This window comes from Dreissena polymorpha, chromosome 4 (genome assembly GCF_020536995.1).
Source record: "Dreissena polymorpha isolate Duluth1 chromosome 4, UMN_Dpol_1.0, whole genome shotgun sequence".
NCBI lineage: Eukaryota > Metazoa > Mollusca > Bivalvia > Myida > Dreissenidae > Dreissena > Dreissena polymorpha.
The window spans coordinates 45,074,101-45,087,502 of NC_068358.1; the positions used below are offsets into that span (position 1 = coordinate 45,074,101).

At 34.2% G+C, this 13,402-nt stretch overlaps 1 protein-coding gene across 1 annotated transcript in view; it reads right to left on the reverse strand.

Moving 5' to 3' along the window:
• Positions 1 to 7,851: 7,851 nt before the first annotated feature.
• The window catches only part of LOC127877185 (endonuclease 8-like 3), a 45,480-nt gene continuing 39,929 nt past the window's right edge, over positions 7,852 to 13,402 (reverse strand). Inside the window, exons 9-10 of the mRNA XM_052422847.1 lie at positions 10,033 to 10,666; positions 7,852 to 9,887 (exon numbers count right to left, since the gene is read on the reverse strand). Coding sequence (XP_052278807.1) covers positions 10,505 to 10,666 — 162 coding nt within the window. The 3' untranslated portion in view covers positions 7,852 to 9,887; positions 10,033 to 10,504. The remainder of the gene's footprint in view (positions 9,888 to 10,032; positions 10,667 to 13,402) is intronic.

The following is a 13,402-nucleotide window of genomic DNA, read 5'->3' on the forward strand; positions in this document are numbered from 1 at the left end:
TATGGATACGCCAGTGATGACATAACTTGTAAACTAGTGTTGTATTCATTTGTGGTTGGATTTGCATTTACTCGGCAAGTTTAATTTTGGATCGGTGTACCATATTAGATTTAAACCAAAATCTACAGTGTTAATGATAAAAATGCTTTTTAATAGATTCGTCGTTGTACTAAATTTGAAACACGATTTAAGTGCAAGATCTTTTCACATTTATAGAAATAATTTGTGTGATTTTTACGTTGAAGAAAACTCAAAATTCACGAGTGTATGTTTTAAGCACCACTGTAAGTGAGAATAGTAACAAAGAGCACGTGGTGCTATATTGAAACATTACTTACGTAGGCCAACAGTATGATACTTGTTCGCTCAATCTGTCGAAAAAGCCGGTTGATGTATTTTCATGCTTGTAAATTTAATTGAATGGCTATTTCAAATTCATACATCACATTGCTTGCGGAAACTTGAGTAAAAAGTAATATGTTTATGGGATTATTTTATTTATTGTAGATTGCATTTTAAGTTGTGAAATTTGGTTAAAGGGGGTAGTACTTCGCTTATCGGATATATCGGGTCCGTTGGAAACAAGTAAAACACGTTACCTAGTGGCTATTATAATAGATTCTTAGAACTTAGGCGTGTGTTTTAGCCCTTTTATAGTAACACGCGTATTTTCCTACATACTGTTGTACAAAAGCCATATACTTGTATCTAATATAATTATTTTGAATGACGATTATCCACTATCGAAAAGATACTGTGTTATATCAGGCCACAAATATTTCAAATCTCTATAAAATGATATATATTTACCGTACTGACAACCTGGTCCGAACATTCCTTGTGCGCACCCGTTAGTGCATGTACCGTTCTGACCGCATTCCTCGTTGTTCCAACAATGGCACATTAGTGAGCAGTTGTCCCCAAACCTGTGGATGCCAACTCTGTCCACGTGGCATGGCCAGCCTGTGAAGAGTGCGGCGAAAATATATCAGAATCCGTTATATGTTAAAAAAACAACAAGCAATATGATCATCTGATTACTTTGAGTACCAAAATGATGTTTAAGATTTTACTGAGAGTTACTAATTGCTGAAAACGTCTAAGTTGTTTTGAAAACGGAAGGCAGCATACTTGCTATGTATTTTGTTGTGTTCATTGTCAGTACTGCAAATAGTGTTCAGCCAGAGTATTTTTTTAAGCTGCGAAACGAATGCACGGTCGAAAAGCAGGATCACAAAACAATGAATTATTATGTAATTAGGTGAATTTTAATCAAATTATTCATTTTCGAACTTTCCTGAGCCTATTTCAAATTATAAGTTACATAATTATACAATGTAATGTGATTGTCGATTGAAATTGGACACGATTTGTGTAATCGAAAAAATGTACATGACATGTTGTAAATGTGAATGCTACTTAACAGCATGTATTTTAGTCGATGCGATGTGTAAATATTATTTGTCATACATAAGACTCCATCGGTTATGGTCCTCTCATCCGCTGCTCTTATTGTAATAAGATGTAGTTTTGGGATGAAAAGCGAAGGTACATGTATACCGTTGAAAGGAGTTGTAAATTATAATATTTGACTACTTCACTTCACCTAACAAACATATTTTCGCTAATAATAGGTGTCTTGATCTGAGAAAACTGGGCTTTATTCATGTGCGTAAAGTGACACTTTCCGCTTTAATGGTATTTTTCGTTTGAAGGAAGTCCCTTTTTACCGAAAATCTAGTTTAAGCGGAAAGTGTCGTCCCTGATTAGCCTGTGCGGATTGCACAGGCTAATCTGGAACGACACTTTACGCACATAAATTAAGCCCAGTTCTCTCAGAACAAGATATATATAATTATATCGTGTTTGAAAAATTAGGCAAACGACACAATCAAACCATGAATACACGCACTGAAACTAGAACATGACGCATAAGTAAACTAGAAGTGTCACACTTCGGATGAATGAATTGTCACAGTTGAGCCTTTCCTTAAACGATATTATAATGTTTAACATTAATTTACTAGGACGGTTTGATCATGTTGACATATATTTTGTTACATAATGATAATTGGGCAGAAAAAAGTGAAAACACATAACAACTATCAGCGCTCATATTGATTATTTCGGTAATAATATAAAAACATAAAATACTCAAGTTATGAAACTGAGGCGAAAAGATGGTGAAACACCATGCTAACTATTTTTGTATCGATTTTACACAAACAATCATGCGTATCGTTTGCATTCAAATGTTATGTTAGTCGCAAAAGAACGCATCATCTGCGCATTTTTACAAATTTAAATATCGTTTAAAAAATGAGACCCTGTGTTTGAGTAACATTATTACCGTGTGTTTTTTTAATTGGCGTAGTTTTAAATTTGAGTTTAGTTTGTAGTCATGCAATGTCATAATAGTTGATAAAAAAAATGACTTTTAGTGTAATCTCAAGCTTATTCATAATATTGATCCGTTACTTAGTTTTTATCTTTCATGAAAAGTTCCGGTATCTTTTAGTGTAAACACATTCATTTCTTTTGGCAAATACGGTGTATATCAATCATGCAATATACACTCATTTTAGAAATTCTTTTAAATATGATTATCATACTATGATGTTCACAATTTTGTCTTTCACTTGGTCCATGTAATCCGTTTTTGAACCTATCACATATATATTTAACGCCACGTGATCAAGTTTGGAATGTTTTCTTATACTAGTATATCTAACAAAGATTTACAATAATATTGGACCAAAATATAATTTTCATTACATGTTTACACGCGTTTTTTTTAAATTTGACATTGCATTGATCCGTCTTAACGCAAATCATAATAAATAATAAAATCACGAAAGAGTCCATAGTACAAAAGTGGTATGAAATTTTCTCGAATGTTATGCTACATATGTAGCCCCTATTGTGGCACAACGTTTTTCTGTTATTTGCGTTAGAGACCACGTTCGTAAACCATCGTGACCAGTTTTTTTCTCTCTCGACGTTGATATAATAAGAGCAAATACTTTGGGATAGTTTAATGGCGATGTAATTTTTTTGTATCAAGAGTGTTCAGAGGTATAATGTAAAAATTTAAATAGTGACCGTGATTTTGACTTCACTTGGCCTTCGGGAAAATTTTCATGAAGTTTTATTAAAAAGTTTGTGGATTGCCTTTGACAGAAAAAAGGTGCTCAGGAGAGCTTTTGTTAGGTATTTTGTATTTACACATAATACCTAAAATAATATATAGAATATACATTTAAAAAAAATTATTATCACCCCCTGCCGATTTGATGCATATGATGGTGAAGCGACTTTGATTTGGAACATACCGATTTTTTTTATTAACAACAAATAGTAAAGAATTTAAGAGGTATAGATTGTTATATTATTGGTAACATGCAATTAAGCAAAAGCAATCATGTTAATCAATACAGTTGACACAAATTGATTTCATCTTTCTCGTGAGTGTAAGTATGTGATCCATTTTATATTGAAATACTAATCATTTTGGGTTTACCACGAATGAAAAGAAAAATACCTTTCGAACGTTAACACCTATCGTTCTATGTCTCCCGGCATCTATGAAAGCTGGGGCATAATTTATCAAAATTAAGTTTATAGAAATTTAGTTTATCGAGCGGATTCCCTAACTTTAAATTTTAATATCAAATTATGATTTTTGCAACCATTTATGATTCTAGTTACCGCAAGTGTTTCTCAATCCCCAAGTACTTACATTCAGATATTAACAGAATGAAACCAATACTTTTAAAACATTGAAAGGTCGAGAAAATTCACAGACAGTACATCACCGCCAATGAACATTAAGAATTGCCCATTACACAGAACCTTTATTATGTAATTTTAAACAAAGGAAAATAAATCCTTAAAAATACGTGCAGATAATTATGTACAAGTTTGACAAAAAAATCGACCGCAAAAATGTTTGAGTTTTGTGCATAATCAAAGGATCAAAGAATAATAATTATGTTGAATAACACAATTATAAAACCTTGCAAATATGCGTAGTAGCATTTGCAGATAATTACTCTGAATAAGTTTGATGAAAGCGCACTTAAAGTGTAGGAGTTGCATACATACGCATTTCAATAGCGTTATTTATTTAAATAGATATTATGTGTATAACGAACGACTCAACAATGTAATTACAAATATATACATAACTTCATAGGATGCAAGACGTAATGAACATCTAAACCATTTCTACATTTCCATAGATATCATTTAAAGTATATAGAAAAGTGTATATGTGTTGTAAGAAACAAAACATTTACTATTTCGGAACGACATGAATCTTCATTGCGTTGCGTTCATCCGCGCTCTCTGGACATGTTTGAAATTTTCTTAAAAATCATAGTTTGCATTTCACTATTTATACACCCCTATTCACAAAAGCAGTAGTCGCAATACTGTGTTCGCACAGTTACAAAAACAGCGATGTGCAAAATTAACATGTGTTAGACGCGTTGGAAGTCTAAACGAAACTTTAAACAAATTGACAACGTATGCCACCAAAATATTGATTATTTCTCATCTTGATTGTTTCCTTGTTTATGTTAATGACAGGAGATACAAAAACATCAGTGCAACAGTTTAATTTCGTTCAATTATGTAATTTTGAGGCTCGTATTTAGACAAGACAAATAACACGGTTAATCCATTTAACAATATATATCTTACTGGTAAGTACTAATATAACTAGGCAAAACGTTACAAACCTATGTTATTTGTATTATTTCATTACAAATAGGATCACAAGACGCATCTTTTCAAGAATCTTAAGCATTAACAAGTATTATTCCCTCTCTCTTTGATAAAGTGTACATTACCTTTTGGTCAGAACTTTGTATAATCGCAATTGTGTGAAACAATCCTTAAAAAAACATCAAAATCGTTAGGTGTTGTAAAGGGGTTCACAAAGAGGTGCTTGCTGTTGGTTATAACGAATCCCATTTAGAAAATGAAAATAAAGTGAAAAAGTTTTGTAAAAATAACAAAGCCTTTTGTTCCTGTTTTTTATATGAAAACAAAAACATCTTACATCTACATACCGGAGACGTGCAAAATCGAGACAACACACAGTGATATGAGAATCCCCTGATATTCCATATGTAATTATAACTCTGAACACCGACTTAACTCATCATTAAACTGTATTTAACATGTTGACCTTACATATCACTTAAGAACAAAGGAGCGACTGATGTGATCTACGCTTTCTTGCTAGAGACGCTACTGGATGTATCAGTTAGTTAACCTATCAGAAGCCACCGGGAAGTTGTTAGGAAAACAATAAGATTCAACTACATGCCAGAAGCAAAAGAAGGAACTTGATACATAGTTATTTGTATTATTTGCCGCTTTGAAATAATGTCGTGTTTATTCACCATGTCGAGATCGAGTTTTTAAGCGGATTGATTTCAGTATCTAAGACGGGTCATCCAAACACAAAAATCTTGAAGCGTCTTCGGTGGTCATATATTCGATTATATTCAACAAATTTAATTCCATCAGAACTCTAGCGACCATTATACAAATAAAAAAGTGAAAACAAATGTAAGGGTCCCTGAGCTGTTGGCTGCCAGAGGAACTTAATACTAATAGCAATTCACTTCTGATTTTAGTGAACGTATTTAAAATGTTTGCAATTAATTTGGCCTTAATGTCGACCAAATGCATATGTACGTACAAAAGGTTATTTACATTGAGGATGAATAAAATTTCAATCTAGCAGTACCAGGACAAAAGCCTATCGTCAAGCGGCCATATTTCTATATAAAGTCTGCTTATAAATCTATCCATAAGCACTGTTTAAACTCAGGATTGTCCAATCATCATTTACAGGATGTATATTAGATCTCCAGCAACTCATAATGTTCATAAACGATTAACACCAATTGTTATTTTGCAATACCAGTATTTAAATACAAAAAAGTTTGTTCACTGCATTATGTTGTTGTGAAGGCCGAAATGATAATTTGTTGTTACAATAAATATCTTCACATGGATTGCTTTAGAAATTGCAGGATTCAATTATTGAAGTGTTTATTTTTTAGATACTTCAAAGACTGCTTGATAATAAATTAGTTCATTTGTAGGTAGTCAAATACTTTTTAGGTAGTCAAATAATGCATGTGTAGAAGTTTCACGAACAAGACGGCCACTATGGCTCTGAAGCGCTTACATGAGTTTTAGAAACCAATTGTCAAAACAATACCTAGTTTTGGACATATGGCCAAGTTTTGAACTTGACTAAGGTATTATTCAGATAAACCAAGTTTCATAAATAGTACAATTAGTGTTGCCCCTAAAAAGTTGAGAAAGTTTTTGATCTGGTGACCAAGTTTTGGACACACATTACCAATATTCAAACACACGATAGATATTGTAAATATAAACATTCTGACCATGTTTCATCAGGATTGAATCATAAATGTGTCATCTAGTGTTGGGAAACAAGGTATTTCTGAGATTTTACCTGGTGACCTAGTTTTTTGATGCACGTGACCCAGATTCGTACTAGACATAGATATTGTCAAGATTAACATTCTGACAAAGTTTCATAAAAAATGATCCATAAATATAGCCTATCCAAGGATAACAAAGTTTATGTACTATTTGACCTCGTTACCCATTTTTATGCATTTGAAACAGAATCAAACTCAGCCAAGATAAACATTCTGACAAAGTTTCATCAGCACTGAATCATAGACCTGGTCTCTACAGTAATAAGGTTTCTTCTAAGGTTTTACCTAGAGACCTAGTTTTGAAACACACATTTACCAGATATGCTCTTGGCCTAGTTATGGCCAAAATAACTATTCTTTTCAGCTTTCATAAAGAACGAGTCATAAATGTGGCCTATAGTGTGATAACCAGGTTTTTCTATGATTTTACCCAGTGATCTAGCTTTATAACGCACATGACCCAGATTTGAACACAGTCTAGATATTGTCATGATAAACATTCTCACAAAGTTTCATAAATATTGAGTCATTAATTTTGCCTCTACAATGATAACAATTTTTTCTCTCAAAAAATTGACTTCTTGACCAAGTTATATTGGAACTCAGCAAAAATTCATTCTGAGTAAGTTTGACCAAGACTGGATTAAAAATGTGGCCTCTGGTGTAATAATGAGCTAAAGTTTGAAGATACATGACTCACAAAGACAGATACAGGCTTATCTTAAAAGCACTTTGTGCTCATGGTGTCTAAAAAACCAGTGTACTAAAGCATATTTCAAATTTTAAACTCACTGAAGTTTCTTCGAGGACATGTTTACAAAGTCAACACATTATATATACACGTACATTTTTTCAAGGATGAAGATGCATGTGCATTTCCAAAAACTCGGTCATGTGCGTTTTAGATATTTCTTGGAAGAGACCCAAAGACAGCATCACTAAAGAATCGTCTTGGGTTACTTTCTTGATCGTTGGATATCAAACATGCTAGAACCTAAAGCATAAGAACCAATATTAACTATTTTTGACATCCTTGTTATTTAAAAAGAAGCCATATTAGAACATTAAGCAAAGTGATATCAACTTTTAATGTAACGTTGCAATGAAGTTTTATAAACGATACTGAATCTGTAGAACAAGAACATATTTTTGAAGACCTCTTAAAACTTAATAAAGTATTGTGACGTCTCTAAGTTTACATTTTGCTGGTTATCCAATTTTAACTGACTAAGGCTAGAACCTTCGGAGCTCTTAATTGATGTAAAGATTTTTTATGGGCGAATCAAATTGTAAATAAATTCTGACAGGAAAAGCTGGTAGGTTTTCTATAGATATGCTTTGGTAAAAAACAGCATTTTGAATATTTCCAGTAGGAATTTATTCATACTTTGTCGCATGTGAAACAATAACACAATTATTTTTTAAATGAGAGATCTCAACAAATTTCTGAAGAGATATAGATTCAGCATCGTTAGATCTCCATGAATAGCGATACATTGGTTTTATACATTCTGGTGCAATAAATTATATAAACAAGATGTGTTTGTGAAACACAATGTCCCCCTATATATGACCTTGACCTTGTGAAGGATGACCTTGACCTTGTGAAGGATGACCTTGACCTTTCACCACTCAAAATGTGCAGCTCCATGAGATACACATGCATGCCAAATATCAAGTTGCTATCTTCAATATTGCAAAAGTATTCATAAAATAAGCGATTTGGGCCACATATATTTGACCTCTGACCTTGAAGGATGACCTTGACCTTGACCTTTCAACACTCAAAATGTGCAGCTCCATAAGATACACATGCATGCCAAATATCAAGTTGCTATCTTCAATATTGCAAAAGTATTCATAAAATAAGCGATTTGGGCCACATATATTTGACCTCTGACCTTGAAGGATGACATTGACCTTGACCTTTCACCACTCAAAATGTGCAGCTCCATAAGATACACATGCATGCCAAATATCAAGTTGCTATCTTCAATATTGCAAAAGTATTCATAAAATGAGCGATTTTGGCCACATATATTTGACCTCTGACCTTGAAGGATGACCTTGACCTTGACCTTTCACCACTCAAAATGTGCAGCTTCATAAGATACACATGCATGCCAAATATGAAGTTGCTATCTTCAATATAGCAAAAGTTATTGCAAAATGTTAAAGTTGGCGCAAATAGACCAACAGACCAACAGACAGACCAACAGACCAACAGACCAACAGACAGACAGACAGGGCAAAAACAATATGTCCCCCACTACTATAGTGGGGGACATAAAAAGGAAAACAATTACATGACCGTTTCTGTAGCTTTTGGCAAAGTTTGCAAATATACTCATGTGGCCATTTCAATTTAACACAGGCAAACAATTAACTAATTGGCATGGCATAAGAGGGGTTCATTGGATTTTGGCAGTAGCAGTTTACAAGCATTTCAGTAGAATGAAAAGCATTCAACATTTTTATATCAGGATTTAGTTAAACAACTTCTCATGTTCCAGCGCAATTGTATTTACTAGACAGCATATAAGAGAAACTCCTATGACATTTTAAAACAATGAGGTAGACCAAAGTACATATTTACCTAAACATAAAATCAACATATACCCATAAAAGATGCATAAAGAAGAATTGACATGTAATCTAAATATCATGAAAACAAGGGCTGTTTGTAAAACATGCATGCCCCCCATAAGGGCTGTCAGTTGTAGTGGCAGCCAATGTGTGAATACGTTTTTTGTCACTGTGACCTTGACCTTTGACCTAGTGACCTGAAAATCAATTGGGGTCATCTGCCATCATGATCAATGTACCTATGAAGTTTCATGATGCTAGGTCTAATTATTCTTGAGTTATCATCAGGAAACCATTTTACTGTTTCAAGTCACTGTGACCTTGACCTTTGACCTGAAAATCAATAGGGGTCATCTGCCAGTCATTATCAATGTACCTATGAAGTTTCATGATCCAAGGCATAAGCGTTCTTGAGTAATCATCCGGAAACCATTGTACTAGTTCGAGTCACTGTGACCTTGACCTTTGACCTAGTGACTTGAAAAACAATAGGGGTCATCTGCCAGTCATGATCAATGTTCCTATGAAGTTTCATGATCCTAGGTGTAAGCATTCTTGAGTTATCATCTGTAAACCATTATACTGTTTGAGTCACTGTGACCTTGACCTTTGACCTAGTGACCTGAAAATCAATAGGAGTCATCTGCCAGTCATGATCAATGTACCTATGAAGTTTCATGATCCTAGGCATAAGCATTCTTGAGTTATCATCCGGAAACCATTTTACTGTTTCGAGTCACTGTGACCTTGACCTTTAAGCTAGTGACCTAAAAATCAATAGGGGTCATTTGCCAGTCATGATCAATGTACCTATAAAGTGACATGATCCTTGGCATAAGCATTCTTGAGTTATCATTAGGAAACCATTTCACTGTTTCCAGTCACTGTGACCTTGACCTTTGACCTAGTGACCTGAAAATCAAATGGGGTCATTTGCCAGTCATGATCAATGTACCTATGAAGTTTCATGATCCTTGGCATAAGCTTTCTTGAGTAATCATCCGGAAACCATTTTACTATTTTGAGTCACTGTGACCTTGACCTTTGACCTTGTGACCTGAAAATCGACAGTCATCTGCCAGTCATGATCAATGTACCTATGAAGTTTCATGATCCTAGGCCTAAGCGTGGTTGAGTTATCATCCGGAAACCATTTGGTGACGGACCGACCGACGGACCGACCGACATGTGCAAAACAATATACCCCCTCTTCTTCAAAGGGGGGCATAATAAAAATGCATCACAAAGTAACAACGAAATTATATAAAATACACAGGGCTATATAACAATTGAACACATAATTTTGTACACAAATACAGCAATTAAAACACCAGCCATTCACAATGTGAATTTTTTTCAAGACATAGAATTAAAACCGCGAAAGTGAATGAAACAACCACAGATACACAAGTGGAGGGCTGCTTGTTTCAATCATAGCCTTCTGCCCATTCAAAGAACTTGCACTGTTTGTTCTTGGGCAGCTTGCAAGTGAAGAACCTTCGTCCATTATTGGGCCCAATCTTCATCACAGTCCTTATGGTACATGGCTGCCCATGACCTGCACATATAGGGAACTGCTCATCTGCCCACTGCAAACAACACTGAGGGAATACAATGGTAACAAAACTGAGATTTGCAACATCCAATCCATGTTTCAAGTACATATTTCTATAAATTTAAGATATTTGAGTGGTTTACAGGAAAATATCAGAAATTTAAACGTTGTAATTCACTATTCATATCACTGATAACTATCATTGAAAATTATCTATATATTCATTGTGAAATGATGTCATTATTTTTACATTATGAGATCAGTATTACCCGTAATTCTAATGTTGAATCCTCAAAAATGTAATAACGCATGGAAAAGCAAAAAAGAAAACTTGTTGATTTTGTTAGATTGTCCATTTTTTTTCACTTGTTTCCATAAAAAAAAAATTATTTTCACTCAACACGGCACCACTTGTGAATTTAATCAATAGCCAACAAATATTCTATGTCTTGCACAGCTCCACAACATGTGAATGACACATTTAAAGTTCAATAGTATTGCTTGATACATAAATATATGCATCCTGGCTGACCAACAGTGACTAAAAAATACCCCCCACAAAAAATGTAGGGGTATAAATATCTTCAGAAGCCCAAATTGTTAAATTAAAACCGCTGGTTAAAGACACTTGTTTGATTAATTAATTAATGCCAAAACACTTGCAATAAAACTTTATACAAGCCTAGGGAAAAAACAACTAGCCAACATGTGAAATGACCACACAAGTGCTACTTTTCTTCCTTATTATCATGATTGTTTATAAAGAGTTGTTTCCTGAATACTAGTATGAGCAAAATGATTGATTTTTCAACAGATATTGATATGAATATTTGTGTCTATTTTGTATATGTTCAATTTTTGGGTTACAAAAGTATTTGAAACAAGAGGGCCTGAAAGGCCCAAAGTCGCTTACCTGAGATTCAAAGGAACTGACCTGTTCTGTGCAGCCCAAGATGTCATTAGAACAAAATGTTCTTACCAACTTTCATGACTAGTGAACACCCTGGCAGCCACGTTTTTCAACAGACTAGAACCATTTTCATACAAATCTAAGATATCATTTAAACAAATATTCTGACAAAGTTTCATGATGATTCATGACGCCATATAAGGAAAAATGCCCCGCCCCCTGGTGGCCATGTTTTTTAAGCAACTGGAACCATTTTCGAACTTGTCCAAGATATCATTAGGACAAATCTTCTGACCAAGTTTCAGTCAAATCCAAACTGGGCAAATTGTCCTGTAAAATGGGAAAAAATACAGGACCTCCTCTTTTTTTACAGGACCTACCAGCTACAGAATATAATAGTAAAATAACTTGGTTTTATTGGTGGGATCAAGGTGTTTATGATATAAAATGATAAATGATTAAAGAGCTATTAATTTCAAGGTCACACATTTGTATCTTACATTTAATAATTATACACGCCATACATGGTACTAGTTTAGTTAAAACATATTAAAAATAATGTTGAACGCATGTTAACAGTAAATATAAACGGGAATCGCTCCTTCGTTATATCTTAAGAACATTTTCCAACAAGAAATGTTTTTGTCAGAAACACAATGCCCCCTAATGCGCTGCTTTTTTTTTTGACCTTTGACCTTAAAGGATGACCTTGACCTTTCACCACTCAAAATGTGAAGCTCCATGAGATACACATGCATGCCAAATATCAAGTTGCTATGTTCAATATTTCAAAAGTTATTGAAAAACTTTACTGTAAGGTTTAAGTTTTGGGACAGAATGACAGACAGAACGAAAGAAAGAAAGACAGACAGACAGGCCAAAAACAATATACCCCCGACCTTTCGATCCGGGGGCTTAAAAAGAAAGTAGCTGATACTTGTCAGATATGAGTCTGGTCAATACGGCCTAAACCAACGACGGCCTTGATAAATGACGACAAGCCTTTTTCATGCATGGACATTGACAGCCAAGATAATAACGGTTCGAATGACAATTATCCTTATTAAACATTAGTAATGCTATTACAACCACACAAATTAATATGTCTATCATTTAAATTTTAATAATCAGATTTATGATGATCTTGTTAAGCGACTAGGCTGTACGGAAAAGCATGTGTATAAAGATGCTATCGCTATTTTTCACCTCAGAAAACTTTCAGAGCTGTAAACAAACCTATACAAACCAACAAATTTGTTCTCTTTTTTCACCGGACAATCGGTCCTGTAAATTTGACCGACAGGCCGGACCTTACAAAATTTTACAGGACATGTTTGGCTGAGACTGAAGTTTCATGATGATCGGACAATTAATGTGGCTTCTAGTGTTAACAAGGTTTTACTAAAGCTACAAGTATATAAGGAAAAATGCCAAGCCCCCTTGGCAGCCATGTTTTTCCACCAACCGGAACCATTTTCAAACTCATCGAAGATATGATTGGGACAAATAGTCTGACCAAGTTTCATGATGATCGGACAATAAATGTGGCCTCTATTGTATTAATATGGTTTTACTAAAGCCATATATAGCCATATTAGGAAAAATGACCCGCCCCCTCATGGTGGCCATGTTTTAAAAGCAACCAAAATCATTTTGAACTCATCCAAGATATCATTGGGACAAATCTTCTGACCATGTTTAATGAAGATCGGAAAATAAATGTGGCCTCTAGAGTTTTAACAAGGTTTCACTATAGCCATATAAGGAAAAATGCCCCGCACCCTGGCTGCCATGTTTTTAAACCAACAGGCTTCATTTTTAGCTCGTCCAAGATATTATTAGGATGAATCATCTGACCAA